The sequence below is a fragment of the Astatotilapia calliptera genome, chromosome 16 (assembly GCF_900246225.1).
Source record: "Astatotilapia calliptera chromosome 16, fAstCal1.2, whole genome shotgun sequence".
Taxonomy (NCBI): Eukaryota; Metazoa; Chordata; class Actinopteri; order Cichliformes; family Cichlidae; genus Astatotilapia; species Astatotilapia calliptera.
Genome location: NC_039317.1, coordinates 33011284 through 33029807, shown reverse-complemented (window position 1 = coordinate 33029807; position 18524 = coordinate 33011284). Strand labels below are relative to the sequence as shown.

Below are 18524 nucleotides of genomic sequence, written 5' to 3'. Positions count from 1 at the left end.
GCGGCTGATATCAAAAAGTGATTCATGGTTGAGGTTCATAACCACTGAAGCTGAAAGACGTACTTAAAAACATTTCTTCTAATGGTTAGCGTCCCAATTCTCTTCTGCACAGTTGCAGAAAACATTCACAGCAAAAGGAACATGGCTAATACTAAGTATAGCGCTGTGATTAAAACTGATAGATGTGCTTCTGAACAACTGTAGCTGAAAATAGAACAAATTTTAAAACAACGCTAACGCTTTGTAATAATTCGACCTTCAACTGAGCGTGCAACGTCACAGCAATTTTTGAAATGATATTTACCTACATGGACTCAAAGCTGGGTAGAATAACACTAACAATCCAGGCTGTTACAGGAAACAAAGGAATTGTACTGGAAGCTCATTTAAGTAGAACCTCGTGTATGTTACATTGTAACTAAATTTAAATAATGCATTCAAATAATTCCAAATACTTCACAGGCAGCATTATAAAGTGTAATCAAAATAATTCACCAGGTTTAATATTATCAGTGAATTCATAGCTTTTATATATTCTCTAAACCGTGATGTGTTTTGCTTTTAACCTGAACAGGTAACATGGATCATGAATGTCTCTTACTCACGGACCTGAGGTGCTTTGACACTAAATGTGAAGACTTGTTTTCATCAGGAAAGACTAAAGTCTGAAGGGTTAAACATGCAAACTCCAAAATAAAGCATCTGAGGTTCACCTCATAAAACGCTGTTTTGGCCTGTTTTTATTTCCACTACCACGATGGACGAAGCACACAATAACAGAGAGGGAGGAAGGGAGAGCAGGTGATTATGTCATGTTCTGGCTCCGTAACAGAGCGATGAGCCACTGACTTGGCGTGTTCGTCTGCGTGTGCAGCTTTGTAGGCAGAGGAACTACCACTTAAATGTTACTTAACCATCCTGACGTCCAACTGAGACATCCATCTCTCCTACCAGCTCGATGCAAGATTTCAGACGCCGAAGCAGCCGTGTGGAACTTTATTAAACGACTCGACGAATATTTCACAGTGTGAGAGCATTTTAAGGAGATCCAGAAAGCACAGATGCACGCGCACACAGACACACGCGCGTGCTAATTCCTAGTTCAGCCCTGTTGCACAAGCGCTCCGCCCTGCTATGCGCTATAAACACATTTTACGGGCTGTTTTTCAAAGGGTTCATCTTTCCACTGGGGCCAGCTAAGTGACACTGGGAGGGTGTGAACTGTCGGGAGAAGCCACAGACACCGACAGGCAGACTAAAAACAAAAGCTGTCAACTCAGCAGTACTCTCAGACTAAATCTGATGAGTAAAATCTAAATTAAAGGGTGTCTGTGTTCGGGGGACGCTCTATTTACGAAGCAGTCAAATTATGATCCAACCACCGCTCTGCCACCGAGTCCAAAGCTGATGTTTGCTGCCCAAATACAAAGAGCTTGAAGAAACGTGAGTGGGACGTGCGTTAAAGGAGAAGGAGACGACTTACGGTGTGGAGTCCAGGCTGATGCTGTTAGCCTGCGTGGACGACGCCGACTTGTGATTGGAGGAGAAGACGGGCAGGCTGGGTGAAGCGTGGATCACGTGATCCACCAGGTGGCCGACCGACGACGGCCGTAGTCGCGTGCCTTCTTGGACAAACAGCGAGTTCCTGACAAACAAACAGACGCAGACACACAGTGTTCAAGGGCAGCGATGGAAACGTGACCCCAAACGCATCATTCGTTTATTTACCAGCAAGACGTTCAGATTTAAAGCTCGTGATCTTTACAATTTAACTCTTTTTACATTCGCGTCTGGATTTATGTCAGCTGTAAGGCTGCAAGGAGGCATTGCTTATTAAAACATCCAGATTTGACACTTTAATGACGCTCTGCCTTCATCTGATTCATAACAGATGCTGAACAACTGGAAGATTATTCACCTGCTCTCTGTCATCTTTAAGCCTGCCTTACGATTTCTCCTCATGTAAGGCTGAAAGCCATAAATGGCCATTATGGTCGAGGAGATCCCAGCAGTGCTGCTCAGACTGAAGCCGATGTTTCTCTGGCTGAATACTGAGTTAACAAACGTTGTGGTAAAAGAGGCGGAGCCACTCAGAACCAGCAACGACTCTTGAAAAACTCGTTATCACCCACCAATTAATTCTTGACAAGTTCAATAAAAACACAAACAGGTGTCCAAAAGGAGAGAAAGAAAGCAGAAGTTGGACCAGAGCCTGGTCTGTTCTCTCCACAGTGAAGCAGACTTTTACCTGCAGAAATACAGCAGTTTTATTTACTTTATAAGCTTCTCGTTAATCTATAATAACAGAGCACAAGCTGACCTGAAAATAAACACAGCCTCAGCCCTGTGAGAGAGGAGTGGACGGGAAATATCCGATATATCCTGACGAAGGAGAAACTCCTCATCAGTGAACGTGCACTTTAACATTTAGTTTTCTTTACAGGTGAAACTACGCAGTGATCTTGAATATTGTTTAGGGAAAGGGTGGGGGAGCTGCAGGTTTTAGATGTGCTGGGATGAACACACCAGACTATTTTCTTTTCCCACATCGGCACAATCTGACATGGACTTTGCACCAGCAGCTGGCAGGTGAACATTTGGGCTATCACATCTCTGCTGTCTGAATCCCAGATAAGTCCAGGTCTGCGGGACATAGGTGAAGAGTTACGGAGACAGCTGAACTGTACTCAGAACTCACTGATTGGGCGTGCCGGGCGGGGAGCGAGTGGGCAGGCTCTGGGTCTCCAATCTCTCGTCCGATAGGCTGTTCCTGCTGACCGACTCCCAGTCGGTTCCACTCACCAACTTCCTGGCCAGCGGCTTGCTGGGTGACCTGCTCAGACAGACGCACTAACTCAGCGTTGCACAAAATCAACATGAATCATCAGCTGACCATCAAGAACCCGAGAATTACCTGGCAAACACTCTGTCCTTGATGCCTTTCTCCTTCCCGTACTGCACAGACTGCACCTCTGTCCGCCCGCTGAAGACGACAAAAACAACTCTTAAGTTTAGGACAGTTTCAAAAAGCAGCTATCGAAGGTTTTCTGTGACAAATGTGATAAATCCATAAATGCATATCGATTTTATTTAACACAAAAAGACCGTGCTGCCTTATTCTAATAACGAGAGGCACTTCAGTGAATTAGCTCCTCCGATCTTTAAGAAATCTAAACACCATGAGCTGCCTGCCAACCAGTAACAAGCACAGCATATTTCATCTTCTGAAACAAAGTTAATAAGATTTTTAACAGCACAAATTCACAATTCAGGTCTGTGCTTATTGAAAAGTCAGTCAATATCTCAACCACTCGCACTCAGCGGAGCCAAACATCAGACGAGCCTAGCTCACGTTGCATCACTGCTGCTCAATAATGCATCACAAGACCTCCAGCTCTCAGTTCAGCTCTCGCTCACATTTCATAGAAAAAGGAAACGAAAAACATGGCGCCAGTGAAGTGAAACAAAGTTGACACAGTGCAATGTCATAAAGCAGCGAGGAGAAAACCTCATTTTATTTTATGTTTCGGTGCCGGTTCCAACTTGAAGTAAAAAACAAAAAACTATCAAACCAAACGGGAAGGAATGCTCTGTCTGAAAGGAGGAGGGCGGCGGCAGCGTGACGGAAAATGAAATGAAATGCACGGCTGGCTCTCACGTGGACACAAACACTTCCCGCAAAACTTGAAAGACAACGGTCGGAAGGCCAAACACGAATTCGGTTACTTTGTTTCAGGCAAACCATGAATAATTAAGCCGTGCTTTTCAGGGGCAAGGTAGTGCGAGAAGGTTCAAAGGCAAACGGCGGCCACTTTCAGCCTCGCAAACTGACGCGAAGGAGGAGGGCCAGACAAAGCATCCACCCACATATCTGTGTGTGTGCTGGACATGTGAGACCCTGGATGCTCAGAGGCTCTCCGGTGCTTCTCTGACAGCTCGTGTTTGTGGCCTGCGGTTCTCACCAGTATCTGAACTTGGAGCCCAGGGTGAAGTAGTAGGCGAAGAAGTTCTTCTGCGGCGGGATGGGCCGCTCCAGCCTGAAGAAGGTGTGGTGCTCCACGCAGGCTTTCCACAGGTTCTTACAGGCCCGGTAGTTGACCATGTTGAAGCCGAGCAGCGTCTCACGAGACTCGGTCTGTGTGCAGCGAGGAGAGGACGGGGTTAGTTCGTGACCTGCTCCGATCATCCATAACTGTTAGCTACAGTAACAAACTGTTGCACATGTTTGCCGCCCTGCTATTACTTTTTATTCTCTACTTTGAGCGATTTCAGACAGGTTCTTTTCTCCTGAATCACAAAGGGCCTTCAGGGGGTGATAACTGTGCAAGAAAGAAACATCGTGTGGCTCAGAGAGCAGCAAAAATCCAGGAAAAGCCCCGTCACACTTCATTACTTTGAGATAAGCTTGTCTTTAGTACTCTGAGTCTATTTCAAACATTTAGCTTGTTAACACTTTTGGTCCGGAGCCAAAAAACAGAAATAAATAAACAAGAAGCGCTCAGAGAGCACAAACTCCACCAAGGCAGCTTTTAAGAAAACTGTTTTTATTTTCTAGGCAAGGCAAGGCAAATTTATTTGTATAGCACAATTCAACAACAAGGTGATTCAAAGTGCTTTACAGAGACATTAGAAACAAGAACAAATAAAAAGCATGATTTAAAATTGATTAAAACAAGCAAACAAACTAACTAAACACACACATTCACATTCACACCTGTTCGCGCGATCTGAACCCTTATCGTAAGGGGAGCTACCAGTCCTTCTGTGGACGAGCTACTTTCTATTTTAAATTCCCTGAATTTAAAATACTCTCTAGACCCAGTCTATATTTAGTTTTCTTTTTAAACGTAAAAGTGCGAGCTTTTGTTATCTGCACTGCTGAGTATAATTATTATTGATGTGGATATAGTGCATTCATTAAAAATACAAACATACTAAACTAACATTACTATGACTTTCAAAGTCAGATCAACCAGACTGAACTTGTTGGAGAGGTCAGAGGTCAAATCTGACCTGATATGTGATCATGTCCTTATGTTGAGAATCCACAGCTCGCGTGTTAGAACCACGGTTTCTAAGCTCGAAGGCTTTTTGTCCATCTTCCAATAATAACTCATGAAGCTGATCTTGAAGACCTTGGTGGGTGGAAGGCAAATTTAAACGGCTCGTTAAGATGAGCCCACTCGACACCCCTACAAGATTTATTAGAATTAAGTTTTTAAACTATTGTGTTTACAGACAGAATAATGCACACACAACCAACACCAGAAACATGAGCTTAACTTCAGACGGGCCATGAAACCAAGCTGTTTAGCAACTCACCTACACCCGAGCTCCACCTTCTACCTGACTCAGTGTCTCTGACCTGCGCTGGTCTCATGCTGGCAAATACAAATACTCGTCCTGTGTGCGCTCTCACATGATCAACACTCAAACTTTCCTGTGTATTATAATTTGTATTGTCATCAATAATAACAACTAATCTCCTGAACTATGATCTGAAACACCTGGAATGAAATGTGTTGATACAGCAACAACAACACACTGAAAAATGAGGAAGCTTAACGTCGAATCTTGAGAACGATGCTTGAGAACGGGAGTTGCCAGCGGCTGTAATTGTTTGTTTTGTAATAACGCTGAGCTTAAGATATTACGTCAGGTTTAAGAGGGCTAAATGAGGACAGGAGAGTAAATATTTGTGGTGGAGACAAACATGCTGTTTGTTGTGTTGAAAGCAGAAACACATTCAAGGGTGAAACAACACAAAAGGGAGGGATTACAACAGAGATGCCCAGGACACAGACAGCAGGGGGTTAATCTGATGCTGTCACACACACACACAGAGGTTAACAGGTGTGTGTGTGTGTGTGTGTGTGTGTGTGTGTGTGTGTGTGTGTGTGTGTGTGTGTGTGTACTTACTGCCTCTCTTCTCAGCTGGATGAAGAATTGTTTGCACTTGAAGGAGATTTTCACTATTTTCAACCTGGAAGCAGAAAAGCGGAGTTAAATCTTCAGTCCTGAGACGCTGACGTTCCACTTTCAAACAACGCGACACACTCTCCTCTTTTCCACTCGTCACACATTTTCACGCTGCACAACATTTAGCCTCCTCTCTGCTGTCACGTCTGCCTCGTCATCTCTTCTCATTTCCACCCATCCAGCCAAATCTCTGACTTAATTAGTCTGGTGTTGTATGACTGGCCATGAGGGAGGTCTTTATCTTTATCAGCAGGAAAAGCTGGAAAACTTCCTAATGCAGTTAAAAGTCCAAAATTTATCCCCTCATCCACATTTCCAGATTCAAGTCTTTGCCGGGCTAATTCTGGGCCCCCAGCCTTATGTTTGACATCCCTGTCTTAGAGGATACCATTAAGGCTTAAAATTAAGAGCACTGCAGGAAAAAGTACCACAAAACCTACTTTTACTGATGTATGCAGACACTGAAATTATGACCGAGTCCAGAAACCAATACGTGACCACACGGCAGCTACAAGCGCTCAATGAAAGCAAAGCAGGTGAGCCGCGAAAGCTTATTTACAATCAGTGCATCTTTAAACAGACAGCAGTCACAGCTCGTAGACTTGCGTGATGAGATCTGAGTGTACAGATAAAATCCTTTGGGATTGGTCCCACAGTCAGGTGATTTTTAGGGTTTAGTCAAGTTTAGTTTTAAACTGTTGTGGAATATTTACATTTTAAGAAGAAACTGAATTAATTAAATTAATTTGGAGCTGATTCTGGTTCTCATACAGTGCTTTTGTACTCCTGCTTCCTTCTCCACCACAATCTTCTGTAAGTCTGACCCGAGCTCTGAAAAGCAAATCTCTCATTTCTTCTCAGCTGGCTGACTCGCGTGTCCTATCAACTGTTCATTTAACCTCTGACCTCCTGCCAGAGCTTGAAGGCGTGGGCTAAAAGACCGTGCCAACACCAGAGAGTCCGAGGCTTTAACCACGCCGATATTACCTCATCAATCTGTGCATTACCTGAAACGCACACGCTATAAAAATGACTCAGAAACCGCACACGCGTGACCACAGTAAGAAAGTCTGCTGATGAGCGGCAGGAGCAGAGTAACCTAATCCCTTCCTCTAGTTTTGTTGCTGCTGTGACTCATCGCTGCTTGCTAAATATATTTTACATACTTGCTCGCACACACACGTGCATGAACACACACACACACCCAGAGTGTGAGTCATGCCCCATCTAAGTGTGGCTCATTTGTCAGGCTGCTGTGAACAGAAATAAGAAAGAGGCAGAAATCTAAATGTCTCTCTTGACCCCTCCTCATCTGACAGATCGATCTGCGATAAGGCAAAAGGGGAGGCGGCGTGAGGTGTGACGGGAGGGAACCGGACGCAGAAACGGCGAGCTTCTGTTAAAGGAGGGCAGAAAGAAGAGGAACGGGAAGAAAAATTGGCGAGCGTAGGCCGAGAGATGCTGTTGACTATAATGTTTCTGCTCCGCTCCCTCCCTCTCTCACACATGGTAGTCAGCAGCTGTTGGGGACACCGCTGTTGGGCTCTAAATTTAGCTCAACAGACTGGATGCACACGCACACTTCCTTTAGCCTATTTTTCCTCCACTCAGGACGACTTTGCATCAGCTTCTCTCGCTTAAGCGCTCATTCCACGGAGACTTATCCGTAGTCGCTCAAACCGGAAACAGAGTCTTAACCCTACGATTTCATGGTTTGGCTTTCCTGTGGCCCAAATGGAAAGACCTCAGATTTATGAATATAGGCCTCGCAATGTCTGTAATACAAAATCCTTCCATCGAATCAAACTCATCTTAGAAAACCCCCCAAAGATGCACCTACACACACACCAGCCGCTGTGTGAGTGTGTTCAGGATGTATTAAGCCTACACATCTTCCAGCGTTACAGAGGTTTGAGTAGTTCATCTCCCACCCTCAGCACCCATTAACATTTAACCACCCACAATGCTACGGCAGAGAATGGGAGATTTCCAAGAACTGATGCTTCACAGAGAGACCGAGAGCAAAAGGCGATGAGATTAAGTGACTTGGACACAGAAAGAGAGAGAGAAGCAAAAGCAGGACAAAGAGAGAACGACAGAGAGCAGATTTGACGCCTGTAATATTTTCAGGAAACCTAGTTTCACACAAACCCCCTCCCCCCACTTCCCAGAAAAATCTGGTGAAATCATCTGTATAATTCTAGAAAAGCTCAACAGGGGCTTAAACATTAATATGCCATGTCAATAATCACCATGTGAGGGGTTTCCAAAATATTATGCAGCTCGTTTCTCAGCAAAAAGGGTTCCTGGAAGCAGTACAAGAGGAACTGCAGACCGACAGGCGCAGAGGTGGATTTGTGACAAGAACATCCACCGTTTGATTTCCCAGTTCGGGGCAAATTTGGCAGGAGGAAATGACAGAGTATGAAAATATCAGTGAAGTACGCTTTCTTTCTTTCCCCCAGCAGTGCACCGTTTTTCATCCACATCGGATACGTGCCAGGTTCTCCGCTGGCTGCAGAGCTGCTTTCAAACAACCTTGATCTTTGGCTCCGAGCAGGTGAAACTGCAGCCTCAGATCATAAGCGTCTTTTGGGTTTTTTGATACTCCGAAAATAATAAGTGGAATACACGATGTTTACAGGAATACATACATGTTTCGAAAAGCATATGTAGTTTCTACATTTTTTAATCTATCCGATTTCCTGGGTGTGCCGAGGCAAAGATTCTCCCCCCTGTGGTGTCCCTCGGGGTTTAGTACCCTTTAGTCCTCTCCTGTTCATCTTGTATATTCTCATTCATCATCAAATTCACTGATAATGCAAGTCATTCCACCCTGACCAACCACTTTACTGAAAGTACACGATGGAGAGGAGTCACCTGTGAATCCCATATGGCACAGGTCCACACAGCCTCAGATTCAGAGTCGTATTTGGACACGTTCTGACCAGAGGAACCTCGTCACATTTTTAAACATATCATGGAGGAAGTCCTCCTTTTATGTAAGTCTACACATGAATTATTAAAGAACTGGAAACTAAAAGTTCTTATTTCCCTGTTGTGTGGGGGGTGATATTAAGCAATACTACCGGGTAAACAGGTACTAAAGAGGCATCTTTGAGTGACGCCAATCCACGAGGAACAGTCTAGACCAGTGGCGTCAAAAGGCTGGCCCCAAAGGATCTGATCTGCCTGCGCAGAGGAACCTCCCCGGCACTTTCTCTCAATTTGTAAAGCTATCGAGACCGAAAATGACACTGAAACTCGATTTCAACCACAACGGCTCAGAGGTGTCAGATGCTGTCCTTTGCCACAGACTGGCATAGTCTGGTAAGGAGAGCACAGAGGGTTCATCGGCTGGGTATTTGCTGGTGCCCACTCTAAAACCAGTTGGATCCAGTAACATTAAAGGCTTTGTGAAGGGTAAGAAATAAACCAGTCAAGTTCAGAAATCACACCAACATCTGCTAGCAATGGGAAAAGCTCCGTCCAAGCTCAGTGCTCCTTGTATTCTTACTACTTACAAGTCACTTGTAATGTTATGCTATACGACTTAAAACAGGATAAAACAGGTTCTTCCAACCACGCAACTCACATTTCAAGTGTTATCACAAAACCCATGACACACAACCACCACTCAACTCTGAACTCTGTTTCCTCCAACTTGTTGTGGTTGTAGTCTGGCTGCCAGCTGGAAGCTATGCTCACAGAGCATCATACTGGCAAACATCCTGGAAGTCACGCAGAACTCAGGGGAGCATCCCAGTCATCCTCAGGGATTCCCCAGAGCTCCCTTTGAAACCTCGCTTTAAAAAAAACCATGTAAATCCAGTCATAGCACTACCTCTGTCACTTCTGCTTTTCACGTGTTTCTTACTTTGTGTTGTTGTATTTTAAAGGACACAGGAAAGTACAGAAACTGAGCCCACATACACAGTGATGTCTGTGATCCTCTCTTCTTGACGTGTGGGTCACTCACCATGGGAAATAGTTGATCCGTACCCTGTTCTTGTAAATCACAATTCCAGCAGACATCACCCCGAGGAGAATCTCTGTGTTACTCTGGTCCTGAGGAGAGGAGAGTGGGACAGGTGAAGGAGGGCGTGGTAAAGGTGGAGGCAGGTGGGAGGGAGGAGAGTAAAACTGGCTTCCTCACTGATGTAAACCAAGTATGTGTTCCTAAATCTGACACAGAGTCACAGTTTTAAACTGAGCTTCACGATTATAGCTCTCATACGCATTTCATACTTTGCCCGTCACATTTAATCCACGCTCGAGTCCCGTTTGTACATCCCATAATAACACACCTGAAAAAATCACTGCTCTCATTTCCTTCAGCAGCTGGAGCGCCACTCTCTACTGCCTCAGCTAGAAATTACAACAGGCTAGAGCAGCTCTTAAGTTAGCATGGGAGTGTTTTAGCTCGCTGCTGTGAAGTGAAACTACATGAATCTAACAGAATGCAGATGAATTAGTCAGGAAGCTCGTGGATAAAAAGAACTGCATCGCAAATACGGATTAAATGCTGGTTTTCCTGCTCTGCTTCTATGTGTTGGTGTCATGATGAGAGCTGAATGCCAATGTGTGGCATTTCTGCAGGGTGTGGGCAACAACGTCAGCTGTACACGCTGCAGCTCCACAGACCTGATCTCAGTCCCAGCACAGACGTGATTGGCTCTGTGAAAACAGTGTACGAACCACGTTGTGACAGCGGGAAAGAGGGAAACCTTTTACAGATTAAAACGTTGTGATATCAGTTTTGAGCACAACGGCTGAGGGTGGGTCCGGACTCTGGATTATCATCTAACTGCTCGCGGTTGCTGTGGGGGGGAGGGGAAGGAAGCAAGACGGCTAGAGTGAGATCGCAGACGCTGGACATGTCTGACAGGCCTCCGAGCTTTGGTGGAATTAAAAAAGAAATAAAAATGTTGCAGGTGATGAACCGTAATGCTCCAGAAGCAAGGACAAACTCTTCGTAACACAGTCTTTAACACACAGGCGTTAACAGACTTACCCTTGCATAGTGCAGCTCTACCCCATAGAGCTCCAGCGTGCGTGCTGTGTTCAGATAATTAAACTCTGACTCGGCCGGAGATAGACCGCTGAGAGAGAGAGAGGGGAAAAAATAAACAGAGTGAGAGAGGGTGAAGCAGCCGTCGGGAGGCCGTGCGGAGCAGCGACGACGACGCGGTGTGTGTTAGACATATGGAGGCGGAAAATACACAAAGAAAAGCAGCAAACAAACGAGCCAGGCAGAAGGAAAAGGTCATTAAACCTGCAGCATGTGAGCCATATGTGTGCTTTTATACAGGGACAGTAATCAGTCTTTCATATTTCTACTGTATTTGGTAACACCTTATAATAAGGGTCCATAACTAACAATGTAACACCCCTGTAATCAAATTACAAGTAATTAAATTTACCTGCAAACGCTCAAAGGTTGTCGTAACCGGTCAGGGTTTGACAGGAAACAAAGAAATAATGATACTGCAAGTCTGCTCAAGGATGCATGAGTAATTTTAAACATTGCATAACTGCAGGTATTTTATAGAAACCAATTATGATGCAAGTGATTTTAAGTATTGCATCATTTCTTGATAATGTTGCAGAGGAACAAACAATATTTCCCCATCTTTCATCATGACTGAATTCTAAGGTTCAGTGTTATGGATTAACCTTTGCTTAACCTCGCCTAACTTCCAGGTACATTACAGGGAAGCAGAAACTCCTTTCTGTACACTCCTTTTGTCAGTTTAGTTTGAGCAGCGATCATGAAAGAAAAATAAATTAAGCTCCAAAGGTTGATTCTGTTCATCTGGACGAAGCGTTTACAGTGGGAGAAACGTTTCGTCACTCATCCAAGTGCCCAGCCCACTGAGGAAACAATGGGCTGGTTTCAGTCATTCGACTGTACCTACATTTAAGTGTTTGCAGGTAAATATAAATAACAATTAAATCTGATTTAATTACACGGGAACCACGCCCTTAGTCGTGGCCCATAATATACAGTATGATGGTGTAGGTGCTGAAAATCAACATAAAGAACCAATTTTCGATTTTCCGCCTCCACATGCAGGAAACTGTACCAAATCACAGGTGTGTTGTAGCGTGTCTCAGCGTACCTGTGCTGCTGGTGATGTTTGGCGACCTCTTTGTGAAAGTCTTGAGGGGGGTTTGGGATAAAGGAGTATTCAGACAGATAGCCCGGACTATGCTCTGCTTCACTGTAGTCCCCCAACTCAGCTAGAAAGAGAAGAGAGACGCACGTTAGGCTTCAGGATGTTCAGTTTTTCCCCATTCTTGGCTCAGACATATCCATCTGTGGGAGTGGATATAACCGTCTATTGTCAACTAGCCCCACCCAACTGCTGTTCAAACCTTTTGATTGAGAGGGGCAGCCAATCAGGAACAAGTTGGCAAAAGAGTTTGTTTTAAGACGAATAAGGATTATTTTGAACACTTAATCATGCAAAGCTACTTTGGTGGAGTCACTAACTCTAAGTACTAACTGTGCACTTAGTTTTACAACACATCAGGAGGATGTTTGTTAATAACATCAAATGACCTCATCATTCGACACGTAAAATATCTTAAAGCGACCTTTTCTGTTATATACACTGTCACAATTGGGGTTTCACACTAAACACATTAAACTAAGTGTGTGAAGAACTTTTGCTCTGCCTCTGAGCCCAGAAACCCCGCCCACCAGATGTTTCAATATTCTGTCAGGAGGGGCAGCCAATCAGAAGAGCAGTGAGAGAGTCATTAAAGGGAGAGGAGCTAAATCTGCTAGTTTCAGACAGAGGCCGAACTAAAATACTGCAATAAGCCCCAGTAAAAAGCAAATGTGAAACATCACAGAGTTGGAAATGGGAATAGCTGGCATCCTTCAAAAACAAAACATTAGTAACAGATGAGTGCAATGATAACTGTCAGATCTCTGATAGCTTTCAAAGCGCTCTAAGATGAAGAGCTCAAAGTGAATCCAGCGAGCTCACTAGGCTAAAACCATCAATTCACTCAAGCAGTCTCTCGACTAACCTACAAACCTGGTGGCCAGAGCATATTGACCAACCAATCAATTCTAGCTCTCCCTTTTATTGATGTGTACACACCACCAGGGACGCGTGTGTGCGGTCAATAGCTCTTGTTTCATACAGTAGTTTAAGGTTAGTTTTATTTTAAGCTGCAGTTCTTTCTTTACCAAGGTTCAGCGCGAAGGTCAATGAACCTCAAAGACTCGTCAACCTGATCTTTCTTTGTGGATCCATCTCTTGATGTGAAATCCATACTCAGCTGCCGATTGGCTCAAAGTGGGAGATACTAGCTTGAGCTCAAGGGTCTTATAATGATGCTACTGATGATTTTACTCACGTTGCAGGTAATTTAATAGAAGTGTGTATATGTCAATGTGGATACTTGTGTTGGTACAAGTTGCGGTAAGATTAGGATGATATTCAAATTCTTTTGAACTTTTTGGTTTTCAGGCAGTCATTTTCTGCCTTTTTTTCTTTCAGAGCTTTGGAGTTGGATTTAGAGCTGTGAGTACAGCATTTGGGCTGAGCTAACTGAATTAGCAGCATAACAGCTGCTACGAACAGTTTTTCCCCAAAAGTGAACATGTATCTTCATAATCTATGCTGGCACTGAGCGACGTGACGACACGGACCTCGCTACACTCTGTATCTGTGTGTGCGCGCGTGTGTGTAAAAGCAGTAGCAGTGTGATTCAGCTAGACTAGGCCAAATCTGCTCTGTGACCTACATACTGAAGCTGAGGATATTCCCAGCAAAACATGTGATAGAGGAAGAGCGCTGAAAGGAAGAGGGAGGCAGAGTGGAACGAGGTAAGAGAGGGGGTTTATGAGCGCATAAATCGGTGGAGGAGGGGCTGAACATCGACTGCAATGGCCTAGTCTGCAGGTCTGCATAGTAATGAACAGGTTGCAGTCAGTGGGTTTTACAGTTATAGTGGTTAAATGAGGCTCCAGAACAGCTAAAGTAAGGCACAAGGTGATCACATCAAGCCAAGTGCAGAAGTGGATTTAACAGATCTGATTAGACAGAGAAACTTGATTATTATTTAATTTTTTTATATCAAATTCCCTTGAGAACAGCTGGATTTGAAATGCTGTTAGTGACCGAGTCGTATGTGCTTTATTGCATAAAGCTTGATTTACACTTGTGTGCTGAACCTCTGCTTTGCTGTTGGCAGCAGAGCATCTGCACTGCTCTGCCATCACCAGTGAAACTGAGCTAACTGTGTTGAGCCTGAAGCTAATAAATATTGAACAACAGCTACTGAAATGCATGAAAGGGTGAAGCGACTGAGTCTATGCACGCATCACCAGAGCAATGAAAACCAGAAAATAGCCTGGTCCCACTGGCGTGTAGTGTACTGACTATTGCATCAGCATTCTAAGCTATACAGCTGCATGCTTCTATTTAATGGAGTGTGCTAATACGTGTTTGCTGTATATAATACCACCAAGCTGACCCGTTACAACTGCTGGAACAGTACATTGGCAAGTGACACTAGAGGTTTCCACGTAAGACATTCCTGAGTGACGGCCGAGCAGCTACAGGATCCACGCCAACGTTCTGTTGAATCCATCGGTTGCTTCCATCCAGCAGCACCTTGTAGGACAGTCGAGAGGTAGAAGATGTCCAAACCACAAAGCAGATATCAGACGTTCCTGTGTTCCCTGGTTGGCTTGCTGAACTGTTCTGGGTGCTCCAGAGTTAAATCCATCCAACCGGGCTCTGAGGCTCTTACTGAGTGGCCGTGTCTCTGAGCCATGCAGGGTTACAAACATGGACATCGGCTTCTCTGGTGACTGTTTCCATTGTGGTTTCCATATAACCTCCATGTCTCCAGCAGCTCGTCGACCATCAGCTTCTGGTTTAAGGTCATCAGTTTCTCAGATGAGGAAACTCGGGTATGAAATCGCCACAGTGTCCTGTCCAGTATCTGGTATTTGTCACAATTCAATTAATTTAAGGCCCTCTTTAAAATGGGGCCTCAACGGCGTCAAAAAACACGCTCAAAGAGCCTAAAATGCTCTCACACGGCAAAGTGAAAATCTCCTTAAAAGTAGTCTACGACACAGAACCGCAATAACAAAGAAAAACGCTTTAGAACTGTGGCAGCACATCATGGGAGAGGGTGAAGAAAGAAAAACCTTCAGGTAAAACATCTCATGTTGAGAGTCTAGTTTATATATTCTCCCCGTTTGATGCACCCACAGCGTCTCAGAGCGGACGGAGCTGGCGCCGTTGCAGAGGAGCGCCGTCGCAGCAGGCTTTCTCACCACTTTCACCACTGCATGTTATTTATGAGCAGCCATTTTTGCAAAGAGAAGCCACAACCTCATCGAATATTTATACCACTGGTGTTAATATCAAATATCAGCACGTGGCTTAATTGAAATGTAATGGCTTCAGCGCAGCAGTTATAAATGCACTCAGGCAACCACAGTCATTACATTTAAGAGCGTGTGCAGCTAAAGACAGTCCTAATGAATTGCCTTTCCATTATTAAGTAGAACTGGAGCACCGAGGGAGCGCTACTTACATTGCACGGCGTAGGAAGCCAGCAGCGCGGCTGTGTTGTGAGGACAGGGCAATCTGGAAGTCGAAGGAAGACGCGCGCACACACACACACATTCACACAGATTAAACAGACGTTTCAGCCTTGGATCAATACAAAAGTTATTACAGTTCATTTCAAAGAGCAGAGATTAGCTATCATCAATAACAGCAACAGAAATGTGGAGGGGGAAAAATCTATTCGAGTTTGTGTGAAGAACCAAGTAAGAGGAAGCAGCGAGCCTTATATTCACTGACAAAAAGGATAATGAGCGTGTCGTGAGTGCTTGTACGACTGCCCAATGAGCCTACGTGCGCTGCATTAACTCATATTTCCTCCAGTCACCCACATCTTGGCTTTAAAGCAGGACCCACTGTGCAACAATCAGAAGGCTGCTGAGGTGTCAACCTCGATTTCACTCACGCACAACGCCATCTGATCTATGGGGTCGAACAAATGCAACCATCGCATAATAATGCCCTCGTTTTCCCTCCACGAAGAAGAGGATGCTCACCTGTGCCGATTTCTCACGGTTAATGAGCGTTTAATGAGAAAACGCCCCGAAATGAACGCAAGGTGACTTTTATTTTTACCTCTGTGTGTTTTTGGAATTAAACTACAGCACGACTTTTACATCCTTCATGATTTAAAGAGCTTGTGTTGATCTACAAATATTTAATAATGAATTCACGACTTTCAGAGGGCTGAACTATTCTCTTTGGCAGGCCGTACCTGTTCCGCGACCCACATGTTTGACACCCCCGGCTTACAGGGGAGGGGAAAATTAAAGCGGCTTGTTTCAGATGACCTACGCTGCTGCACCAAGGCCCAGTAACATAAAAATACGGATTAACTGTAAGTCATGCAAAGTTACCCTGGTCAAAAATAAAACATGGGAAATGCCCTTTAAAGTGTAGGCTTGTTAAAAATATCTGCATAAATGGTTCTCATGCCGTAAACACACCTGTATGAGTGCATTTGGCCTGAGGCAGAATGCTCCACCTAGTTGAGTCAGCAACACTGTGTACACAAAGAACAACACACTCACCTTCCAGTTAATATATCCTGTTTGATCTGCAGAAAATACTGGTACCTGAGGGGGAGGAACAGAGCATCAGGACAAGTCATCAGTGAAACACCAGCACAGCTGCAGTGATAGTGTCATGTAAGGACGAGCACACAGCACTGGCCTGGTGGGAACATTATCACAGTTACAACTTCTGCGGGATGGATGTGAAGTGTGTATATATATATATATATCTATATATAGTTTAGGTTTCAAACCTGAGCGTGAACACTGTTAAGGTTTTTCTGTGTACTACACTGCTGTCAGGAGTGCTTGTTAAACGTGACTTGAATGTACAATGCATCAGACGGGCACGTCAGATCCAAGGCTCTCTATTCACTTTTACAAGCTCTGTGCAAAACCGAGATAAGGCTCAGAGAGGCTGAAACGATCTCTGCAGAGCTGCGATCGCTCCTCTGCACGTGCACAAAGCAGACAGTGGATTTGCAGAACATTTTCTCTTAGAAAAAGATGCTTTTTAAAAATATTTCTTGATCTGCATTAAGAGAGAAAATACAGCTCAGATCCAGAGAATCAATTTGCTGTTTTTGGGGTTAGGGTCACTGTTTTTAAATCTTTTTATTCTTCATGCCAGAATTTTTGAAGAATCAGAGAAAAACCGATGTGGGCGACCTTAAAAAACTTCAACTGTTTATTTCCTTCACTTAAGATTAAACGCATACGTCACATATTTTGTACAGATTCACTTAACAGAATGACATTTTTGGGGGGGAACTCCGGGACTGTACTGATGTTTCCTGCTGTGTGTGGCTCAAAAAAAGCATCTCAACCAGTACAGGTATCTTTCTCCTATTAAAAACTGCACACAGTGTTTCCCTTTAATGGTCTGCAGCCAGGTCAGATTTACTAAACGGGACAAAACAGCGCTCAAAGATCGCTTCATTTCAGCATCAAGAGTTCCCACCTTTTACACGCAATCAGACAGTACTCTGTTTTATTTGTTTTGTTTTTTTAAATGCCAAACCCCAGTTTGGGATGTCCCAACACGTAAACCTGTCCCTAAATCTTCTGGACCAAGAAAATCTCTTTCTTTGCTGCTCAGACTGAAACACTTCAGAGCATCAAAGTTGACTTTTTTTGCATTAGCGTGTTTAAACACCTGCTACTACAAGAGCTACTGATGGTGTGTGTTTTGTTGATGCTGATGCCATTACTGACGACTGACCCTGAACGCAGAACTAACAAATCTACAGAAACATCATTTCCATTGCACAGCTCCTGCTCGCAGAGATCACTGCTCCGTTTCTGAATGAAACGACATCAATACAGCGCGTTCGAGTTGCTCTGCTTTGATTAGCACTTTCTGTGACGCTCAGTCAAATGACAAAAACACTTCATTCATTGTGAGGAGCGGATCTCGTTTACAACTGAGCCTTTATTCCTCTGTTAGTGAACTTTAATGTCAGCGTTTAACAAACCGAGTGGTTGCTGCTGTTCTTAGCCTGTCGTGTTGTTAGAAACTCTTACCGTGTGTATTCTTCCTGAAGTTTATTGGGGTCTGTGACAAAGAATTTGACTCTGAAGCTTAAGTTATGGGGAGACCCTCCTGCAGAAACAGAGACGAGCAGTTAGAGGGGAGAAATGTTCATCGGAGAGTGTCAGTCTGTGATATAAATGAACATGTGCTCTCTATTCAGGGGCTTCTTTAGGAAACATTATGCATGTGTATTTTTGTTTAGTGATGCAGATAATGGGATAATTAATAATAAGTGTAAAACACACACGTACGCTCATGCTGCTTAAGAAACAGAGCTGCAGTGTTTTTTGTCAATGAGCCAATCGACATGAAATAAAGTTGAAGCGCAGTTCAAACATCGCTGGAGGAGGACTGCAGATTCCACTCAAGCTTAATTGTTCCACACGTCACATA

At 44.2% G+C, this 18524-nt stretch overlaps 1 protein-coding gene across 1 annotated transcript in view; it reads right to left on the bottom strand.

Annotated features, from left to right (window-relative positions):
- The window catches only part of ptpn4a (protein tyrosine phosphatase non-receptor type 4a), a 67742-nt gene that overhangs the window by 11865 nt on the left and 37353 nt on the right, over positions 1 to 18524 (bottom strand). The window contains exons 5-15 of the mRNA XM_026145418.1: positions 18122 to 18200; positions 16616 to 16660; positions 15553 to 15605; positions 12102 to 12222; positions 10994 to 11081; positions 9959 to 10047; positions 5920 to 5983; positions 3963 to 4135; positions 2915 to 2983; positions 2699 to 2833; positions 1484 to 1645 (exon numbers count right to left, since the gene is read on the bottom strand). Of these exons, the coding sequence (XP_026001203.1) occupies positions 1484 to 1645; positions 2699 to 2833; positions 2915 to 2983; positions 3963 to 4135; positions 5920 to 5983; positions 9959 to 10047; positions 10994 to 11081; positions 12102 to 12222; positions 15553 to 15605; positions 16616 to 16660; positions 18122 to 18200 (1078 nt within the window). The remainder of the gene's footprint in view (positions 1 to 1483; positions 1646 to 2698; positions 2834 to 2914; positions 2984 to 3962; positions 4136 to 5919; positions 5984 to 9958; positions 10048 to 10993; positions 11082 to 12101; positions 12223 to 15552; positions 15606 to 16615; positions 16661 to 18121; positions 18201 to 18524) is intronic.